Below are 22,046 nucleotides of genomic sequence, written 5' to 3' on the forward strand. Positions count from 1 at the left end.
AGTCAGCATGGCTTTACCCAAGGCAAGTCTTACCTCACAAATCTGCTTCACTTTTTTTTGAAGGAGTTAATAAACATGTGGATAAAGATGAACCGGTAGATGTAGTATACTTGGATTTTCAGAAGGCGTTTGACAAAGTTCCTCATGAGAGGCTTCTAGGAAAAGTAAAAAATCATGCAATAGGTGGCAATGTCCTTTCGTGGATTGCAAACTGGCTAAAAGATAGGAAACAGAGAGTAGGATTAAATGGACAATTTTGACAGTGGAATGCCTCAGGGATCTGTATTGGGACCCTTACTTTTCAATATATTTATAAATGATCTGGAAAGAAATAAGACAAGTGAGATAATCAAATTTGCAGATGACAAAATTGTTCAGAGTAGTTAAATCACAAGCAGATTGTGATAAATTGCAGGAAGACCTTGTGAGACTGGAAAATTGGGCATAGAAATGGCAGATGAAATTTAATGTGGATAAGTGCAAGGTGATGCATATAGGGAAAAATAACCCATGCCATAATTACACTGTTAGGTTCCATATTAGGTGCTACGGATCCAAGAAAGATCTAGGCGTCATAGTGGATAACACATTCAAATCAGTTCAGTGTGCTGCAGTAGTCAAAAAAGCAAACAATGTTGGGAATTAGAAAGGGAATGGTGAATAAAACAGAAAATGTCATGCCTTTGTATCGCTCCATGGTGAGACTGCACCTTGAATACCGTGTACAGTTCTGGTTGCCGCATCTCAAAAGATATAATTGCGATGGAGAAGGTACAGGGAAGGGCTACCAAAATAAGGGGAATGGAACAGCTCCCTTTGAGGAAAGACTAAAGAGGTTAGGACTTTTCAGCTTGGAGAAGAGACGGCTGAAGGGGGATATGATAGAGGTGTTTAAAATCATGAGAGGTCTAGAACGGGTAGATGTGAATCTGTTATTTACTCTTTCGGATAATAGAAAGACTAGGGGGCACTCCATGAAGTTAGCATGGGGCACATTTAAAACTAATCGGAGAAAGTTCTTTTTTACTCAATGCACAATTAAACTCTGGAATTTGGTGCCAGAGGATGTGGTTAGTGCAGTTAGTATAGCTGTGTTTAAAAAAGGATTGGATAAGTTCTTGGAGGAGAAGTCCATTACCTGCTATTAAGTTCACTTAGAAATTAGACGCTATTACTACTCGTAATGGTAACATGGAATAGACTTAGGTTTTGGGTACTTGCCAGGCTCTTATGGCCTGGATTGGCCTCTGTTGGAAACAGGATGCTGAGTTTGATGGACCCTTGGTCTGACCCACTATGGTATGTTATATCCTTAGGGAGGGAGGTCCTGGCATCTGGTGAACTGAGACACCACTAGAAAATAGCCTGCCCACATTTTGGCTTTACTGCCATGGCAGGCCCACCTGCAGTCAACTGACCCAGTTGAGCTGTGACCAAGAAGACCGGTGCACATGGCTGAGCCACAGGCCATGGGGAATCTCTTCCACATAAGCCACCCTCAGCACCACTTGCATTGCTACTGCCTAAAAATAAGCCACTGCAAGCAGGAAAACCCAAACCTATCAACATTCAGATACATCTGCACCTTTTTCTTTTCTTCACACCTGACAAGTAACAAAGGCATACTTCCCTCCTTTAGGCTATGCTACAGAGCTGCTTGTGGGACCCAAGTTGCTTCAAAGTGATTCAAGCTGCCTCAATGAAGGGGAGGAATCTGGACCACCAGACTCACACCCCAGGAAACCAGGGACTAAGTGTACTGAAAGGTCACCAAACCCCAGCTCCTCCACATCAGACCAGAGCGATGGTCCCACCAGGACCTGGCAACTCTCTAGAACAAAGAGGAACGAGAGCCTAACACCAGCTCTACCATCTGCTGGCAAGAGAAATACTGAGGGACTGCAGCTGGCACTCAGGTTGAGCAGTGTCCGTGAAAACTCAGTCTCCATCTGCTGGCAGGGATGCAAAACCCAGGAGTCTGGACTGATCTGGGTATATACAGGGAAAGTTAAAATAAGTGCTTAAAAAATAAAGTTGGGTGTTTAATACAGTTTCAGTATTTACTTCAAGTAAGTGTATATTTTTAAATAAAGCTCAAACAGTGAGATAGAGATGAAGGGAGCCAACATTTAAAGAACTTTATTACAAACACACACTAACAGTTGAGAATTGTACTACATTGGTGCAGTTCCAATGATGTATAGTACACAAAATAGGTGCATTGATTTCTTTATACAATACACTAGCTTCAGAAGGAAAATGCTGCTTTCACCCAAACAGCTTACATTTCACATAATTTTCAAACAAAAGCCTATCAACACAACAGTGATTGTTTTAATGCTACAACTGTACAGCAAATACAAAACAAAAACTAATAGCAGCAGTTTCACAAGGCAAATACTTCCATGGGTTCACCCTCATGGTCTGCACAATGCCTACAAAGTGCTCCCAGTTGAATATACATGTAAAACTCACAATTAAAGTTCACCTGATGATGCCAGGCATAATTCTGGATGCAGCTGGCACCACGCACATACCATATCCAGCACCACAGATGCTCCTTGGCTGACAGCCTCCACTCTTGCTAATTATGTCACTGTTTATAGACAAACAGCTGGTACTCAACCATCTCATATCCAGCATCTGTCTCTCTTCCAATTTAATGATTACCAGGAGGGGAAACATGTTTAGTACAGGAAAACAAAAATAAGCAGCAAACCACTATTGTGATTAACCCTGGGCTGGTGTAACATTAACAAACTGGAAGGATAATTTAGAGAAGAGCTAAAATAAAATGTTACAGTAAGCCACACTGTACAGTCTCCAAGTTAGAATACCAGTACCACAGTTGTTCCAGTGAAATACTGCACGCAAGGGGGACTTTCGATAGCTGCTGTGGGCAAAGGATGGAAGAGTATGGTACCCGTTGCCAAATTTCAGGTTTTGGTATTCTGCCACAATTACTGTCGATGTAGTTTTACCCCTATAGAGGTCAACATCTTTGGTCCTGCAAAGACCAAATTAAGTCCAATCTCATCAATGGTCAATTACAGCAAGATGCTGTAGAGCAATTAAAAATTATTAAAAGCTGTTACAGTAAGTCTATAAAAGCTAAATGAAGACTGGCAGAAGTCCTTGTTCATCCTTTAGAGCTCCCCCAAATTCAGTCCAGTAAGGTTTCCTACTGTGAAGAGCTCTCTGGTCTTCAGTATATAGTAAGACTAACTGAGCGGTTCATTTTTTTCCCAATGAGGCGGGACGTTCGGTTTTGTGTTGTGGACCGCGTTATCATTCTGTCTGTGAAGAGTGCTCTTTCTTCTGCTGCAGCTTTTGCCATTTGAGCTTTCTTTAATTCCCTGAAAGACAAACCAGGAAAATTTGTACTCAGAATAGTCCACCCATACCCACTGATACCACAGGCTAGCAAGTCCAGAGAACTGTAAATGTAGAGACATGAATTCAAGCACCATTAAAAAAAAAATCCTATACAACACAACTTAAGAGGCCAATTAGTTTGAAACATCCACACTTCCAAATCTCACATGCAAAGCAATTAGGTTAAGAACATGCCATACTGGGTCAGACCAAGGGTCCATCAAGTTCAGCATCCTGTTTCCAACAGTGGCCAATCCAGGCCATAAGAACCTGGCAAGTACCCAAAAACTAAGTCTATTCCATGTAACCATTGCTAATGGCAGTGGCTATTCTCTAAGTGAACTTAATAGCAGGTAATGGACTTCTCCTCCAAGAACTTATCCAATCCTTTTTTAAACACAGCTATACTAACTGCACGAACCACATCCTCTGGCAACAAATTCCAGAGTTTAATTGTGCGTTGAGTAAAAAAGAACTTTCTCTGATTAGTTTTAAATGTGCCCCATGCTAACTTCATGGAGTGCCCCCTAGTCTATTATTATGTTTTACTATTGCATACATTAAAATATCCTAACTGAGACCTACAAAACTAACAGCAGCCTATTCAAGTCTGCACTGCTAACATTAGCCTGCAACCCCATGGAGATGGCAAGTGCTGATTTGTTTCAAGGTATTTTTCTTCACTGCCAGTTCTTGCTTTGGGTATCAAAAGTTTAAAAAGGAGTCGGTGGAAGAATTTTCTGGCTCTAACAAGTCCGTGCAGGATATAAAACAGTTAAAATATGTCAAGACAACATCACACTGACCACTTACTTCAATAGCAGTTCATTTTTGAACTTTTCTGCATTCAATTCTATCCTTAATTGCTCGGCACTCTTTCTGGAAGCTGACAGCAGCAAAGAGTGTCTAACTAAGGCCACTGAGGAAGGTCTCTTCTCGGGATCAGGGCTGATCATAACCTGCAAAATGGCACCAAGCAATTTTCATAAAATTAGGGAAAAGTCGGCCTTTCCTAATATTTAAGTGTATCCTTTCCAATCCCACCCCTTAAAATAAAAACCAAACCCCACACAATCTTGTGATGGTATACTGGTAAATTTCATAAATACTTACCTTTAACAAGTCCAAGAACTCTGCAGACAGCACCTGCGGTAATCGAGGCAGTTTTCCTTGGCGGATTTCATGCCACTGCTCGCCATTTGTGGGGAGAGGCTCTGAACCAGCAGCACACACCACAGTTAGAGCCAGGGCAAAAATATCAGATTTGGGTAAGTTACTATAATCCTGAAAAAAACCAAAAAGCATCTTTTAGAATAACAACACTAGGAAAAAACACCTGGTCCAGCCTTCCACAGCAGCACGTCTAACTATCCACACAGTTTCTTAAATGCATTACAGGTTCCTACTGGTACTTAAGTAACCCGCCATGTCTAGAGCGGCGGTAGGGTAGCGCAGCTTCAGAAAGCTGCACAAGGATACCATGGCACAATACAGTCAAAATGTAACAAGCCATTACCTCCTGTAAAACTTCATTTGCTAAGAAACGACTGTCACCTTCCTCCACCTGTGGACTGAATATTCTGGTTACATGACCAAGGTCACCTTGGAGAAGAAAGAAAAAGTAAAAACAAGTTGTCAGTAGATTAATATTCAGAGTAAAGTTCAAATCTTATTTAAACCAAGACAGACAATTTGTCCATGATAGCAAAATTATGTAACAGTTAAACAAAAAAAACATTCTACAACACAGAAATGCAAACTATTAGCAGCTCTGAGCTACAGCACATGTCTGCTGCCATGTTCAAGTGCATTAGCACCTCCTCCACACAAACAAGGGCAGTTTTTAATCCATTACCTATTTTAAATATAACTTTGCCAGATGAGCAGTCATCATCATCCCCTTCTTCTACAGTAGAGTTTGGAATAGATGTTCTGGACATAAAGATATTACCTAAAAGAAGTAGTTCCTAGAAATTAGTGCATAGCTCCAGCCTTATTAATTCTGAAACCTAATTTCAGATGTAACTGCATCTTAAAAGGTAACACCTTAAAGGCTAAGGTACAAAACAAAAACAGCACCACCCACATCAAAATGTATTTGAGTTCAAATATACAAGCAAGCTCCCAAGCCAAAACTAACTTATTTCAACACCAGTCAAATCTAAAAGATATGGACAACTTCTACTGTGACACGACTTGACTAGCAGCTTATTTTTATATCTGTCCTCTGCACCATAGTTAATTTATCAAATGACTTAACTGCTGTAAATCGAATGTACTTACTAGGTTTTATGTCCATGTGCACCAAGGACATAGAGTGGATGTATTTGATACCTCTGGCCACCTGCAGGAGTAAATCTTTTAGCTCCGACTCCGTGAAATAGTACATATTTCTGTAGTTTTCACTGATTGCATCGGCTAAACTGCCACCTGTCAAACAAAAGTTCCCAAGATTCAGCTATTAAGTTTTCATAATCTTAAACTAAATCTCACTTGTGCCACAAGTTTAAAGTGCTAAGCTTCAGCCAAATGGAAGAAAAATTAAAAAATAAAGATCAAACCCTTGCCACATTTGCAAACATTTCCCCATAGCTACAAAATCCCATCAGTCCATAATCTCTGGAGACTAGAAATCCTTTTGTATGAAGTGGACAGATCTTAGAACAGAAATGTTTACCATTACAGTATTCATTCTGTATGAGCATGTGGTCATCCTCTGCCCAGGCCGAGTAGTATCTGACTACATGAGGATGCTGTCCCAGTACTGCATGTGCATAGACTTCACGCAAAGCATTTTGCCTGTTAAAGAAAAAAAATGTAGGATAAATTCAATTTCCTATAAAAGCAATAGCATTAGTATTTCTAAAATTCCTCCCTACTTAAGCACTAGCCACTGTGACTGAATTAAGTCATGCAAACTTAACTGATCTTCTATATATGACAATATGAATACAGCACAAGCTAGTGTGCGCGCTCAGGGAAGATATCTTTTTCACTTGACTTAAAATCTAAGAACCTTTTAAGTAGTTGGTAAAATGAGCAAAAACTACATTAGGACAAATCAAGGTAACTAAATTTTGGTTCCTGGATTTCAGCAAGAACAGCAGAAAAGGAAATACAGGAGAAAGAAGGAAAGGGGATGAAAGGCTATGGGTAGGAGAAGTGTTTAAAAAAAAAAAAAAAAAGGCAGAAAAATCAGGAATAAAAATAGAAACAAACACCCTACTAAAAGAAATTTCACCCCAACACCTAAAAAATGGATTTGATCCTTAAGTTTTGCAAAAATATTCCACCCCCCCCCCCAAACCAATTAAAAATCTAGAACAAGATGAGAAAAAAAGTTTAGTCTTACCCTTCCTTTCCTTAAATCCTGCTAGACCAATCCAGAAATATGGGTTAGATACCCTGCCAGCTGATAGAGACCTACAAACATTTTTCAATGTCACCACTGCCGAAAGAGATGGAGGTCAGGCCCTTGCCAATACTCTTATGTCAAAGGAATGTAGTGGTAAAAATCCCGAAGAAAAACCAATTACAAAAAAAAAAAATGCTTAGAAAAAGGAAGGCAAACCCTTCAACAGTAAACCTTGCAGGATACCAATAGGGAAAAGGAAAAAAAAAAAAATCGAATCCAGATAGTTGACCACAATGAGAATCCTCAGGCTGTCTCCAGAGAAACAAAGCCTTCTTTAAGGACCAAGCAGCTCTCAAGAACAAGTGAAATTGCAAGCCTTTACTTTTTCCCCAATGATTTTTGGTCTGTACTGTAGACTCTAGTCTTAACTAGTCTCGATTATTGCAACTCTATTCATGATATAACCCCTCCAACTGATTCAAAATTATGCTGCTAGAATTCTTACCAATACTCCACGCAAAGTTCACAAAACTCCAATACTCAAGCTACACTGGCTGCCCATTCGTCAACGAGTACAATACAAAATCCTGATAACTCACACCTTATTACATAGTACCTCCTCCACATGGTTATGCTCTGACTTTACCAACCACCTCATCACTTAAGTTACGCAGATAAAAACTTTCAAGCTCCCACTGTAAAAACTGTCAGATTAGACCTAACTGGCAACCACGCTTTTTCTGTTGTGAGTCCCAAATTATGGAACTCTTTACCCAACTCCATCCGTCAATACACTAAATGACTTCAAAAAAGCAATAAAAACTATTTACTAGCTTTTCCCAATCCACAACCCTAATCTTTTTTTCCAAAGATTGTTTGTCTGTACTAATTTTTCCATTTCCTTAAGTATGTGACTTTAAAATGTTATTTTATGTATATATTAAAATTGTAAACCGCCTAGATACACTATTGTGAGTATATGCGGTATATAAAAAAAAAATTATTAATTTAAATAAGTCATTCCAGAGGACAGACTGGCCAAGTCTACTGTTGTCAGGCATAGTGAGACGTGAATGTCTAGCGAGAACTCCATGTCCCAGCCTTGCAGATCTCCTCTACAGGAATTGCTCTCAAGTGGGCCACAAACACTGCCATGGCTCTGACAGAACAAGCCTTGACATGACCCCCAAGATGCAGTCCCACCTGGGCATAACAGAAGGAGATGCAGTCTGCTAGCCAACGGCAACACCCAACCTATTCCTTTCAAAAGAAATAGAAGTTGGGTGGACTATCTACAGACTTCTATCCGCTCCAGATAGAAAGCTAAGACTCATTTGCACTCCAAATTGTGCAGTACTAGTTTGCCTTGGTGCAAATGGGGCCTGGGAAAGAATGGAGGACGATGGATGTCTGTCACCACCTTAGGCAGGAAGTTAGGGTGCATTCACAAGACCTCCTTGTCATGATAACAGTGTAAAGGTAGATAAGTCATCAAGGCCTGGAGCTTGCCGATCCTAAGCGCCGAGGTGACCACCACCAAAAAAACATGACCTTCCAGGTCAGGTACTTCAGGTCACAAGTGCACATTGGCTGAGCTACCACTTTGAGGTCCCAAGACACAATGGGAGGACTTACAGGAGGCTTCCATTGAAGCAAGCCCCGAAGAACCATACAACTTTAGGCTGTACAGAGATGGGCATACCATCTACACCATGGTGGAATGTGCCAATTGCACTTAGATGGACTAACAGAATTGGTTTTTAAGCCAGCTTCTGCTAGGTGTAGAAGGAAGTCAAGCAGTTTTGCATGGGGCAGGAGAACAGATCTAGGGCCTTCTGCTCACCACACAGAAAACCTCCACTTCAGTCTATAGGACTTTGTAGGGGAAGGCTTTCTGGAAGCCACCAGGACCAGAGAGACATCCTCAGAGATTGAGTGGTTGCAGAATTAAACTTAACATTCATGTCGTGAGCAACAACGCCTGGAGATTGGGATGTCAAAACCTGCCTTGATCTTGCAAGATGAAATCTGGGGAAGTCCCCAGACTAATTGATCTCCAGATGGACAACTTCCAAAGGAGTGGAAACAGATGGACTGGCGCTCCTCGCCGGTTGGACCCTTTAGGGACATCATAGCATGTGCCGGTATATCCCTATGCCCAGAACAGTACATAGATGAGGGCCGGTGCCATTGCTTCTTTGGATTCCCTAGAGCAGTGGTTCCCAGACCTGTCCTGGGGACCCCTAGCCAGTCAGGTTTTCAGGATACCCACAATGAATAAGCATGAGAGAAAATGTGCATGTTATGGAGGCAGTGCATGCAAGTTCTCTCATGCATAATCACTGTGGCTATCTTGAAAACCTGACTGGCTAGGGGGTCCCCAGAACAGGGTTGGGAACCTCTGCCCTAGATGCTCAGCCCCCAGTGCTGAGGTCAATGACGAGGAACCAGAAGTTATCGGCCTAGTGGAGCTAGACTGTGGTCAGTCTCCAGCGCCCCTATCTGCCAACGGCACCACCAGAACAGATGGTCCTGCTGTTGATGGCACGGAGTCCAGTGGTGCCAATAGCTCAGTCTTCCTAGACCCGAAGAGGTGGTGGATCTTGTCGAGCCAAAGACATCGTCCCTTCAGGTCATTTGTACACACAAGCAGCAACTCTGGATGTCATGCAATGCCCCCAGGACATGTCTCATGGGGGGTCCATAATGGTCCTGGTCCTCCGGCACTTCCAGAAACCAGACATGGTAAAAATTGATGGCACCAAAGCACTACTTAAGGGAAATCAACCATGAAAGGAAGCTTACCGATAAACGACAAAAACTCCGACTAGGAACGCAATTGGGGATAGGAGCAAGAAGGACCTAGCAAAAAAAAAAAAAAAAAAAGCCACACCCCCACACCTCACAAAAGTTTTCAAAAAACAGGCCAAAAAGGCCAAGATTAGAGCTCACCAACAGCAATGCTGCAGCTCAGCCGAAAAAGAACCCCATGTCGATATGTGGTAAAGGGCATACTCAGGGTGCCAAATCAAAGTTCTTGAAAATTTGACACAAGTTTTCTGTGTTGGGGTTCCATCTGATGTCACCCATGTGTGAGGACTACCATCCTGCTTGTCTGTCCTCTGAGAACCTACCAATGTTTCAGCTGTGCAGAGGAGAATTTAATCCATCTTAGAGGATTTTTTTAAATTTATGCATTTTTCAATACAAATTTCCAAGAGAAACCTTTGTGTACAGCAAAGGAATAGAAGACAGTAAGTGCCAATAGGTAACTAATTTTAAATTCACATAAAATGTTTTTAAATCTACATTTCTCCCAAGACCACAAACTAAGGATCCATTAGTAAGGCCATTTCTAACAAATTTACCAACTTCTCAAACTTATTTTAAGGAAAAAGCAATTACTAGAAGGAATATTTTCCTTCTAAGGGTACTCACTGCCTTAGAGGGTAGCAAAAAAAGCTAAGATTTCAAACAATTCCTTTATCAGAGCGACAGTTGTGGAGGCATCTGGAAGACATATTTATGATCTTTATAATTAATAATGCATTTGCAAGGAAACTCGAGTAAAGGATGCCCCCAACTGCAAAACTCTAGATCTTAACCGTAAAACTGTTGCCTCCTTTTCTGGGTCTGATGACATCAGGATATATTCTAACTTTAAGAAATTTTCATTTCGCACTTTAAAAAAACAATCGTAAGACCCAGTCCGGATCCGATTCAAAAGCAAAGGTGACAAGCAAGGTGGCAGCATGCTTCAATTCACTATCCAACTGTTGTAAAATTTGAGATATGTCCAAAGTTGATGTTAGGTGATCCATCTCTTTTCCTCCAATCTGTAGGGGCTGTTTTTCTAGCTTTTTAAATTGAGGTAAATAATATTCTTTAACGAACGGTGGTATCGCCTCCTCTGATATTTTAAGACCCTCAATCAAATATCTTTTAAACATGTCCTTAGGCAATATGAGGTAACTTGGGGAAGTTTATAAGACATAGGCTTCTACTTCTAATTACATTTTCAAGATTTTCAACTTTAAATTGCAACTGTTTATTTTCCTTTATAATAGCCTCCTGTATGGGTTTCCATTTATTCGTCAACATTTTCATCCTGTAACTTTTCTTCCATATTATTGATCTTATCCACTATAGGATTTAATTGTATAGACATCACATTCCCCTAACTAGCTATAGCATCCCAAATCGAATGTGATTTAAGCAGGTCTTACCAAAATCTGGGATTGAATTTTCAATAAGGGGCTCAATATTAATAGCTTTTGTACTTCTTGTTCCTGTGTCCTCTTTCAGCCAGTGAGCCAGCAATACCCTCTCAATGGGGCCTTCACAGGCTTCTCCTCCAGCTTCTACTATGGAGTCCATCCCCACATGTTGCTCAGAGATGCCTGCAGCTGTGGGCTCAGTCTCTGTCTTCAGTTCTCCATGGTCTCTGGAGGCCACCGGATTAGCTGGAAGAGCCCTTAATATCGGAGATAAAGATGTTGAGAAGTCTGGGGGGGGGGGGGGGGGGGGGGCAGGGAACTTCCCTTCCTGCCTCCCCCTCCATCAACACCTCTGATCAAACCCTCTGTATGTGGGCATCCATAGGTCCCGAGAGAAAGGGGTTCCTGGAGTGGCTGCCGGGTCAAACCTCTCCTTTGCCCGTCGCTTCCGGCTGTGTGCGGCATTAGTTAAGTTCAAGCAGTTCCTAATCAAATTAAGAAAACGCTGCGACGCCCATAAGTTGCTTACTGGCACTACTAGGATCCAAAGTAGGAGGCTACAGAGGTTCAGGAGAGGTATCCAAATTTATAGACCCACTATTGAAGAGGAAAAATCCCTTTAAACTCCAATTAGAAAGACATAACCGCACGCCGCAGAAGGGCCACTTTTCAAGGCCCCTCAACCTTCGTCCTCTGACCACATCAGCTGTGCAGGGCAGCCCAGTTGGGGACCAGAAAGACCTCCATACTCCCGATAAAGCTGCAGGAACCACTCCTCTGCTCCTTGAACCGCCAACACTGAGGATGTTGAAGCTGCCACAATCTTGTGGCAGCTTCAAAAAACAAACAAACAAAAAAAAACCACAAACAGCCTGTCTGACTTCTTAAAAGGATTCAGTCGTTAAATATCTGAAAACAATGTGACAAACAGTTTTGGGGGGGAAGGGGGGGGGGAAAGGAAATCTGTTTTTACCATGACATTCCTTTTTTTGGGAACCAAGGAAACTTTAACTTAAATGAAAGAGGATATGACCTTGGGTAAGGACCATACTAGATGAAAAACTAAACTCAGTAGAGATCAAATTAGGTAGGGGTTATAGGAATATTTGCAGAGGTCTGAGAAAATTAACTGCAATTTTAAATGAAAACTAAATTATAAAGCAGAGACTGAATCCAGGCTAAATGATGCTGATAGGCCAAAAGCTGCAGAAAAAAAAAAATAGTGAACGATATCTTACTTGTTGGATTAGCACAGAGGTATGTCTAGTCATAGCAATATAGTTATCTTAGCCCCTGAGAATACTCTTAGATCAGGATTCTTTGTTCATGTATGTTCCATAAATACAGTTGCTATGGTTGCATGTTTGACATATTATAAGAACATAAGAAATTGCCATGCTGTGTCAGACCAAGGATCCATCAAGCCCAGCATCCTGTTTCCAACAGAGGCCAAAACCAGGCCATAAGAACCTGGCAATTACCCAAACACTAAGAAGAACCCATGCTACTGATGCAATTAATAGCAGTGGCTATTCCCTAAGTATAATTGATTAACAGCCATTAATGGACTTCTCCTCCAAGAACTTATCCAAACCTTTTTTGAACCCAGCTACACTAACTGCACTAACCACCTCCTCTAGCAACAAATTCCAGAGCTTTATTGTGCGTTGAGTGAAAAAGAATTTTCTCCGATTAGTCTTAAATGTGCTACTTGCTAACTTCATGGAATGCCCCCTAGTCCTTCTATTATTCGAAAGTGTAAATAACAGAGTCACATCTACTTGTTCAAGACCTCTCATGATCTTAAAGACCTCTATCATATCCCCCCTCAGCCGTCTTCTCCAAGCTGAACAGCCCTAACCTCTTCAGCCTTTCCTCATAGGGGAGCTGTTCCATCCCCTTTATCATTTTGGTTGCCCTTCTCTGTACCTTCTCCATCACAACTATATCTTTGAGATGCGGCTACCAGAATTGTACACAGTATTCAAGGTGCGGTCTCACCATGGAGCGATACAGAGGCATTATGACGTTTTCCATTCTATTAACCATTCCCTTCCTAATAATTCCTAACATTCTGTTTGCTTTTTTTACTGCTGCAGCACACTGAGCCGACAATTTTAAAGTATTATCCACTATGATGCCTAGATCTTTTTCCTGGGTGGTAGCTCCTAATATGGAACCTAACATCGTGTAACTACAGCAAGGGTTATTTTTCCCTATATGCAACACCTTGCACTTGTCCACATTAAATTTCATCTGCCATTTGGATGCCCAATCTTCCAGTCTTGCAAGGTCCTCCTGTAATGTATCACAATCCGCTTGTGATTTAACTACTCTGAATAATTTTGTATCATCTGCAAATTTGATAACCTCACTCATCGTATTCCTTTCCAGATCATATATATATATATATATATTGAAAAGCACCGGTCCAAGTACAGATCCCTGAGGCACTTCACTGTTTACCCTTTTCCACTGAGAAAATTGATCATTTAATCCTACTCTGTTTCCTGTCTTTTAACCAGCTTGTAATCCACGAAAGGACATCGCCTCCTATCCCATGACTTTTTAGTTTTCGTAGAAGCCTCTCATGAGGGACTTTGTCAAACGCCTTCTGAAAATCAAAATACACTACATCTGCTGGCCCACCCATATCCACATGTCTATTAACCCCTTCAAAAAAATGAAGAGGACTTGCTAGGCAAGACTTCCCTTGGGTAAATCCATGTTGACTGTGTCCCATTAAATCATGTCTTTCTATATGCTCTACAATTTTGATCTTGAGAATAGTTTCCACTATTTTTCCCGGCACTGAAGTCAGGCTCACTGGTCTATAGTTACCCGGATCGCCCCTGGAGCCCCTTCTAAACATTGGGGTTACACTGGCCACCCTCCAGTCCTCAGGTACAATGGATGATTTCAATGATAGGTTACAAATTCTAACCAATAGATCAGAAATGTCATCCTTGAGTTCCTTCAGAACCCTAGGATGCACACCATCCGGTCCAGGTGATCCGCCACTCTCCAGCCCGTCAACCCGGCCCACCACATCCTCCAGGTTCACAGTGATTCCGTCCAGCTCGTCCGAGTCATCACCACTTTGTAGCAGATACATGTAAGGAATAAGCTATTATCTTGGTTCATGTCTCTCATAGTGTAAGAAACTATGACAGACAGGCAGGGGGAGATGGGCACTAGCCTGCAACCTCACCAGATTTGCTTACCACAGTCTTCTTGGCCACTAGAGTGACTACAGACAGGCATTTCTCTATTATGCTCAAAATCCTATGAGAGGCCAAGGGGTAAAACAAAAGCTTTTCCTTTGGCCACAGCTGGATTTAAGGCATCAGTTCTGCTGGAACTCTTTCTTCTGGCAGCTGAAATAGCTGTTGGCCTTTGAATTCCTGCGAGTCAAGACCATATGAAGGAAGCCCTACTGATCTGTTCTTCTCTAAAGGGCTTCCTGGCTGGGCTCTCACTCTCAGAGTTCAACATATTCCTGCTGAGAAGTCAGATGAGGCCTTTTCTACTCCCGGTGTGTGAGTTGATACAACAGTAAGTGTGCCTTACCCTCCGGTTCAGAGGGCTCCCTTGGCTCTTTACAAAACCCTACTGCTTAGGGATTGTCGAACAGTACCCAAACTGCAATTCCCTTCATTAAAATAGGAGTGTAACAGCCAACTAATAGCCTCACTGAAAAATGTGTGGTTCTACATCTCTAGCTGCTGGCTGGATGTCAAACTCATGTCTAGCAGGGTAAGATGATATTGCAACTTTAAACGTCTTGCCTTGTTCCCTCATCCTACCACCACAGTACTTGTAAATTATGTGTATTGTCACATGCCTCCTTTCACAGCCTGAGAACAAATTTCCAGCACACATTCACCACAATTTCTCAGAGGCCTATTCTACAAAATACTATCAGACCCACAGGTGACAACTATATGTTGTATATATCACTGACTTTCCCTAAAAGGAATAAGCAAGCATAAGAATCTTACTGCATGCATGTGACTTAAGTCAAATCCTTTAACTGATCATTAGACTGGTACACAGAGGAGCCAGATGCAATGGCCCAAGAAAATAAACATGCTGCCACCAAATTACACAAAAGAAAGGGATCATTGCTATGGTTCATGGCAGTCCCCTACTGCATCTAGACTGGAAGGAGGAAGAGAAGAGAGGCCAAAGACAAACAAGAAAAAGGAAAAACATACAGGGAAGAGGAGGAGCAAGGGGTGAAAAGTTTTTCCCCCAGTTCCCAAAGTGACTGGTGTTTAAGTCTTTGAAATATTTCTCCAGCCCTGAGCATAGATAACTGATACAACCACCTTTAAGACTGTAAAACAAGAATGTGACCCCATCCCCAGGAAAACCCAAAACGTATCAGTCATGTAAATGCAGCTGATATATACACAGACAAGTGTTGTTTAAAGGGTAGTGGGGTTCTAATATGTGAAAGCCAACTACAATAACACCACAAAAATAATGTTCAGTTTCTGCTAAAGCAACACTTACTCATCTACTGATCCAGCCAACGGTTTCTTAGATCGCTTTATAGCATAGATACAGCCATCTAGCCTCTTCACACATTTAAACACAGAGCCAAATTCCCCAGAGCCAATCTTTTCCAATTCGTGAAATTCTGTTGCATATCGTGATTTCATATTGCTTTGTGTAATTGTGATCCTCTGAAATTAAAGATGTTAAAAGATTTAAAATGAGCTCAAATTAGACGTTTAATGCATAATTAATTACACAAGTTAGTTAATTTTACCTTAGCAGGCCTAATATTTTCATCTTCAGGCTCCCCATCACTTGCTTCCATGTCCTCTCCACAGGAGCTAGAAGAAAAACTCCGTATTAGTCCCAGTTCCATGTATTTAGTCCCTTGCAAAATAGATTTACAGCAATACCAAAATTGTATTTTGTGTAGCTTCTACTAAAAGTAGAAGTAATAAATGAATTAGACCAGAACAAATTCACATTTACTCTACCATTTATTATGGAGTGTAGTCACCAGGATTTTATTTATTGAAACTGTATTCACTTTAAAAAGGTGAAGCAGGCCATGAAGGTGAGGTTATTACATTATTTAGCTGTAGCATCTAGACTGGTGATAGCCCGTTGGTGGAAACAGCGGGATAAACCCCCTTTTTCAATGGTGGTCACCAGGCTCCAAGGCATTCAAGCTATGGAAGAAATAGCAGCTTATCATAGGGATGCCCTAATAAGGTTTGAGAAGATATGGACCCCATTTGATGACTGGTGGCGGTCCCATCACTCTTAAATTTGTACTGAGTGCTTGACTATGTACTGTTAGTTTTATTGACCCTTATCTAGAAGTTGGTATATTTTTTGTTTAGTATATATCATGTTTTGTGTATTTACACGTTTCCTTTTTGTGCGTATCTGAATCTGTTTTACTTGAGAGATACAAATGTTATACCCTTTAGTACTTCAGAGCTGGAAAGTAATTTAGTTTTTGGGTACTTGCCAGGTTCTTGTGGCCTGGATTGGCCACTGTTGGAAACAGGATGCTGGGCTTGATAGACCCTTGGTCTGACCCAGTATGGCATATTCTTATGTTCCAAATGATATAGATTTCTTCTGTATATATTTCCTATATCATGCTTGTATTGCTCTTATGTATTGCTCAGGGGGAGGGGATATTTTGAAAGTTTGAAGTACAGGATTGTCTTATGGAGACACAGCTGACTGTCCTTTTTTTTGTTTGATCTGTTGAATGTATTTCCAATAAAAAGTTAAACTACAAAAAAATAAATAAATAAAAAGGTGAAGCAAATTTTGTTTTTAGGACAATGTACACAAAAACCAAATCTAGATTTTCTGTCAAGCAGGGATGAATTAGCCACAAGTTGGTGATGATATCCAGTGGTACCCAACGGATCCCCTCTATTACTGAGCATGTGTAGGAATTCCCACACAACTGTTGTCTCATGAGCCTCATTTTTTGTCCAGATGTTCACCTTTTTCATTTCTCTCAATCTTTCAGGGATTATTTATTTATTTTTATTTATTTTTTTTTTTAAGTGCCTTGCTGCCTTAGCAGCCCCACAGCAGTATTTTTCAGTGCTACAAAAATAAATAATAAAATAAGAGTTCTGATAGGAAAAGATGCCCAGACCCAAGAAGCCTACCATCTCTATTCACGCATCTCATTGGCAATACCTCAGATTCAGGGTGGCTTGGCCTTTGGCCTAATAAGCAGCTCCAAAGTAAGTGTTTACAAAGTGCTTGACAATAGTGATGACATTCATCAGTCCATATCAATCTTTCCTTATCTGAATGGCTGGTTAATGGCAACTCCTTGTAGGACAGGTGTCAGCATTGCTAGGTCAAACATTACAACTGCTATTGTCTCTGGGTTTTATTAACTTAAGCATGTCAAATCTAGTCCCAGTTCATTGGAGCCTGAATACCTGAATAGAGTCAGTCAAGGAAAGGGGAGCATGTCTTTGTACCCTGGTGCAAAACCAGATACACTGGAATCTATGGCTCGATCAGCAGTCTTGCTCTGTCACGTGGCATCTATGATCCATGTGGCACAGTTCACTTGTCTCCACGAGGGGGTCTATTATTCGCAGTGAGACCAACTCACACCTTTGTCATCCTATCCAAGTAACAGAGAAATTAGTCCTCCTTCCAATGATGGTTGTGCCCAGAGGTTCTCAAAAATGGGCCACCCAAGAAATCTGCATCAGGTGAAATTGGCGACTAGGGGAGGGGGCATATGCAAAGACCCCTATCAAGCAAAGGAAGTAATGACACTGTCAGATAAATCTCTTGGAGCTCCAAGTTATTTGCTATGCTGTATGAGCATTTCCTTACCTTCTACAAGGCAAACAAATTTTAATTCAGACAATCAAGTAGCAATGTTTTATGTAAAGAAGCAAGGAAGGTACAAGTTCTTGGATACTCTGTCAGAGGCCCAAAGAATTTCAGATTGGTCTCTATCACAGAGCCTATCTTCAGGCGATATACCTCCCAGGGATGGCCAGATACACAAGTGGGATCATCTTAGCCAGACTTTCCAACCACACAAGTGGTCATTGGACCAGGGAGTGGCAAATGGCCTATTCTCCCTATGGGGTCAACTAACCATGGACCTGTTTTATATAAAAGCAACCAGAAAAGAGTTTCTGCTCCATTCTTCAAATGAGTTCAGATTTGCATCAGGTACTTTTCTGCTCAAATGGGATGTCTATCTTCTGTACCCATTTCCACTATCTTTAGTAGCCAGCGGGATGAGTTAGCCATGTTTAATACACACCCTCCTCCCTGGAGGAGACACGATCTAGCTAAACTTATGTTCTACAAATGGACTGAAGGGCTCATGAGACACCACTCATGTGGGAACTTCCACACCTGTTCAGTAAAGCAAAACTAAGCAGCTCAGTGAGAGGTCCATTTGGCATCATGTTGTCACACACCTGTCATGGACAATGCACCTGTCCATGGAGAATACTGTTTAAGAAGCAAAACTGCTTTCTCAAGCCACACTTTCTGGGAGCTTTTGTTTTTGAAGAGTCAAACAAGTTGTAGGTCATATCTTTATTGGACTACCAACATCTGTGACTAGCTTTCTTTTGCTTTAAAAGAAAATACAAAACTCAATGAAAATCTAGTGAAAACGACTGAAAAACCAACTTGCTTCAAAGTGTGCATTTCAAAGCAGGGGAAGAATGATCTGACAAGGGGAGACTGCTCAGCAAGGCTTGTTAGATTAGCAGCATGTCAGAGCAGATGCAAAAACTCAAGCCAGAAGTTTCTTATTCAGAAAGTCTCAAAGATAATCCAATGCAATTAGCCCCCATTAAGCCCTCCAAAGCAGGAAAAAAAAAATACAAGCACATCAGCTGTACCTAAATTGCAGAGTATTATTGCTCAAAATCTTATTTAACAAAAAGCAGATCACCACATGGCAGCATTCTGCTTAAAAGTGACTACCACACCCACTGCAGGTGGTCAGGTAAGCCTTCAGGTTTGGTGAAAGTAATTTAAGCAGCAGAAAAATGCACTGAAGCATGAAATCATGTATTAACATAACCAAACAAAAGCCTTCACACATCTGACAAAACTTCACTATAAGCTTCACTGATGAACAAACGTTTCTTACTCATTGCAGTGTGTTCTTTTTCGTGGCCGACACTGTCCTGCTGAAGACTGAAGCACCAGAGAATCTGGGGTGAAAGGGTTAATGTTAACCTGAGGTGTCCCCTTCATGTCAGACTCTTGCCTCTCGGTCTTTGCCACATTCTTGAAGAGAGACCCACCCCTGCATCTTGCACCAGAACCTATTCCTCTGGCTTTTGAAAGCAAACTCTGCAAAGATTGAAAAGATAATTCAGCCTAATACAAGTCCCTGTCATGTTACTACTTATAAAATTAATTTCACATTCATTAGTGCTAGTGTAGTAAAACCTAGAGACATGAATTCATATCCATCTTTTTCTCTTCCTAAAAAGAATTTTACAACTTTTTGGGATTTAGCCTGTGCCAATAGGCCTATGTAAATAAGGTCTTGTTTTTCTTTTTTGCTAGATTCCATTCACACTGTAAGGCAGCACCCAATCTAAATTCATCATGGAAAGAGAAATCATAGACCACTTAAATACGTAACACAATGCCTAACATAACCATGGGACAGGATTTATTGTACTCTACCTAGGTCACTTGTTTGGTAAAATGGGAATATAAAATTAAAACTTTTTTTTTAGTATTTTATTTCGAAAAGATTACCCTAGAAAGTAAATTTAAAAAAAAGCAAACTCTAGTAGTTTCAAGCTAATAATTTTTTAACTGTACATTTTTTCCATTGCACAAGTAAAGCTACTTTCATTCTGAAACATGCACGACACTGGCTGTCAAGGTTTCTGCACTACGGCCAGGAACAGATGAAATCCAAAATTAAGACCTGTACCAGCAAAATAAACCACTACACACCAATTAAACAGGTAAGAGGCATACTTAAAAGAAGCTTCATACCAAAATTAGGAAGACAACTGAATTTGAAAAACGGAAGATGATCAATAGCTGAAACGATGAAAAATAGCTAGAGAAAATCTACCAGAAACACTGCCAAATAAGAGAGAAAGTTAAAAAGCTTTTAAGCTAGTTTTCAAAAAGCAGCAGAGGGGAAAAAAAGCACATGTAAATTTCTAGGTAGAACACGCTTAAGGAAACATGCGCACGGGCACAGAAAGGTTAAAGGCAGCCTGAAGTGGCCCACAAGACACGTTTTAGTCACGCGAGCCAAGCACGCTTTCGAAGAGCGTTTACCGAGCCGGTCGCTTGTCGGGACAGCGAACGCACGCCTCGGCAACGGGCAAGAACCGCGGGTACAGGCGGCGCCGGCGCAGAGCCCTGGGCACAGCGTCTCGCTCGCGCACGCGCGCACACACCCCCCCATGCATCCCTTTAACTGCAGGAGCGCGAGGCGACGGCACGCGCCCCGCACATGGGCAAAAAGGCAGAGCAGAGCGCTCGCGGCAGCATGAAGCGGCATTTCCCAGCCTCCATCTTATCGGGAGGGTCTGCACTGCCCGCAGCGGAGTAACGAGATCCCGTTAGGATGTCGGCAGCGGAGCCAGCGCTCACCTTGGGAGTGTGAGGCGTATCGAAGAGCCGGAGTTTGCGAAACGTTTTGTGGGGAGGGGTCCCCGGACAGTCAGGAATCGGGGAGCTGGAGCCTTCTCTCTCCTCCCGGCGATAGCCCCGGGGCGAACGGAAGGGGGAGCTGACGGCATCCCGCTCGTCGTAGCTGCAGCCGAACTTCACCGGGGACGGCGAACCGTTCATGAAGTAGTCCTGGGGGGATCTGACAGGGGACGAGGACCTGAAGCCGTCCTCGTCCTCCTCCCAGGAGTCCGCCTCCCCCTGGCACCGGCTGTCCAGGCCCTCCTCCGGCTCCTCGCTCCGCGGCTCCCCCTGGCTCTTGGCGGCCGAGAGCGGAGAGTCCGACTCCTGGAAAGCCGAATCCTCCCCGGTGCTGTTCCCGTCCTCTTCCTCACAGTCGCAAGGCGAGAAAAGCAGCTTCTGTCGGATCGGAGCCGTCCGGGGAGAGGTGCGGCACTGCCGCAAGCTCAAACTCATTTTCTTCCACAAAAAAAAAAATTACAAAATACTAAAATAATAATGAAGTCCAGGAACGCAAATAAACTAAAATATTAGCAAGTAAAAAAAAAAAAGTTTCTCGAGTCCACTGTAAAAGGTTCTTTAAAAGGAGCGTGTACAGTATAAGAAGCAGCCGCCGTGGAATCTGCACCAAGCGACCGTGAGAAAAAAAAAAAAAAAAAAAAGACGCAAATCCCAAAAGCTCCCAGGGTCGGGGGCGGAACCGTCAGCGCCGACTTCGGGGGGTAGCCCTCAGCTGCGGCTTCCTCCGCACTCCCTCACAGCCGGACCCGCTCCCTCCACGGCACTCGGCCACCAGCAGGTCCACGAAGCAAGGTCACGGCTGGCGGTGCCGAGGACCGGCTTACGGGCGTTTGTTTACTGCGCTTCACCACTCCCCAGCTCCTCTCACCAACAGCCAGCCGCCGACTTTCGGACTGCGCGCGGCTCTCCCGCGACCGTTGGTCACGGGGTCGTCCCGGTGGGCCAATAGCCTTCCCCCATTCCCGTTTGAAAAATGGAGGCGGTAGTGACGCCACCAGCTACCCAGTGTGTGCTACGTGATTTTGGCGCGAATTTAGGAGCTTGGACTTTGGAAGGGGGACGGACTGTTTTGTAACGCCTCTCGGCTCGAGAGTGGGTGGGGAAAACCCTACTCCACAGCCTGGCAAGAGTAGTGCGGCTGCGCAGTGCAGTTCTATCGGCGGAAGGCTCCCATTGATTCTTTCCTCAAAGGGGCGGGTCTGGCGGTAGCCTTAGCTCTGCCCCCCTCCCGGGCTTTCCCCCGCCCACGTATTATTATGTAACGTGCTGGCCCGGGCTTTCTTACTTTCCCTGCTCTTGGCGCTACTGTAAAACAAGCGTCGACCTGCGAACTACTCTTGCGGGACGGAGCGATGCAAACGGTGCAATGAATGCAATCAAGAAGTCATCTCAGTTTTAACAGCACTAGTTTCTGAGGC

At 42.5% G+C, this 22,046-nt stretch overlaps 1 protein-coding gene across 1 annotated transcript; it reads right to left on the reverse strand.

Moving 5' to 3' along the window:
- Positions 1-2,119: 2,119 nt before the first annotated feature.
- WEE1 (WEE1 G2 checkpoint kinase) lies at positions 2,120-21,660 on the reverse strand. The gene is made up of 11 exons (XM_029582837.1): positions 20,569-21,660; positions 19,088-19,293; positions 15,725-15,791; positions 15,466-15,638; positions 6,053-6,174; positions 5,659-5,805; positions 5,231-5,326; positions 4,892-4,977; positions 4,489-4,659; positions 4,189-4,334; positions 2,120-3,356 (listed from the first exon to the last, which is right to left on the reverse strand). Exons 1-11 carry the CDS (start codon positions 21,061-21,063, stop codon positions 3,206-3,208), a joined length of 1,860 nt encoding a protein of 619 aa, XP_029438697.1. The 5' UTR covers positions 21,064-21,660; the 3' UTR covers positions 2,120-3,205.
- Between the last annotated feature and the right edge of the window lie 386 nt (positions 21,661-22,046).

The sequence above is a fragment of the Rhinatrema bivittatum genome, chromosome 17 (assembly GCF_901001135.1).
Source record: "Rhinatrema bivittatum chromosome 17, aRhiBiv1.1, whole genome shotgun sequence".
Taxonomy (NCBI): Eukaryota; Metazoa; Chordata; class Amphibia; order Gymnophiona; family Rhinatrematidae; genus Rhinatrema; species Rhinatrema bivittatum.

Coding starts and splice junctions, on each gene's coding strand:
- WEE1 (XM_029582837.1), bottom strand. CDS start 21,063: ATGAGTTTGAGCTTGCGGCAGTGCCGCACCTCTCCCCGGACGGCTCCG. Junction 19,294..20,568: donor ATACGCCTCACACTCCCAAG/GTGAGCGCTGGC, acceptor CAATCTTTGCAG/AGTTTGCTTTCAAAAGCCAG. Junction 6,175..15,465: donor TTGGCTGGATCAGTAGATGA/GTAAGTGTTGCT, acceptor TTTCTTTAACAG/GCAAAATGCTTTGCGTGAAG.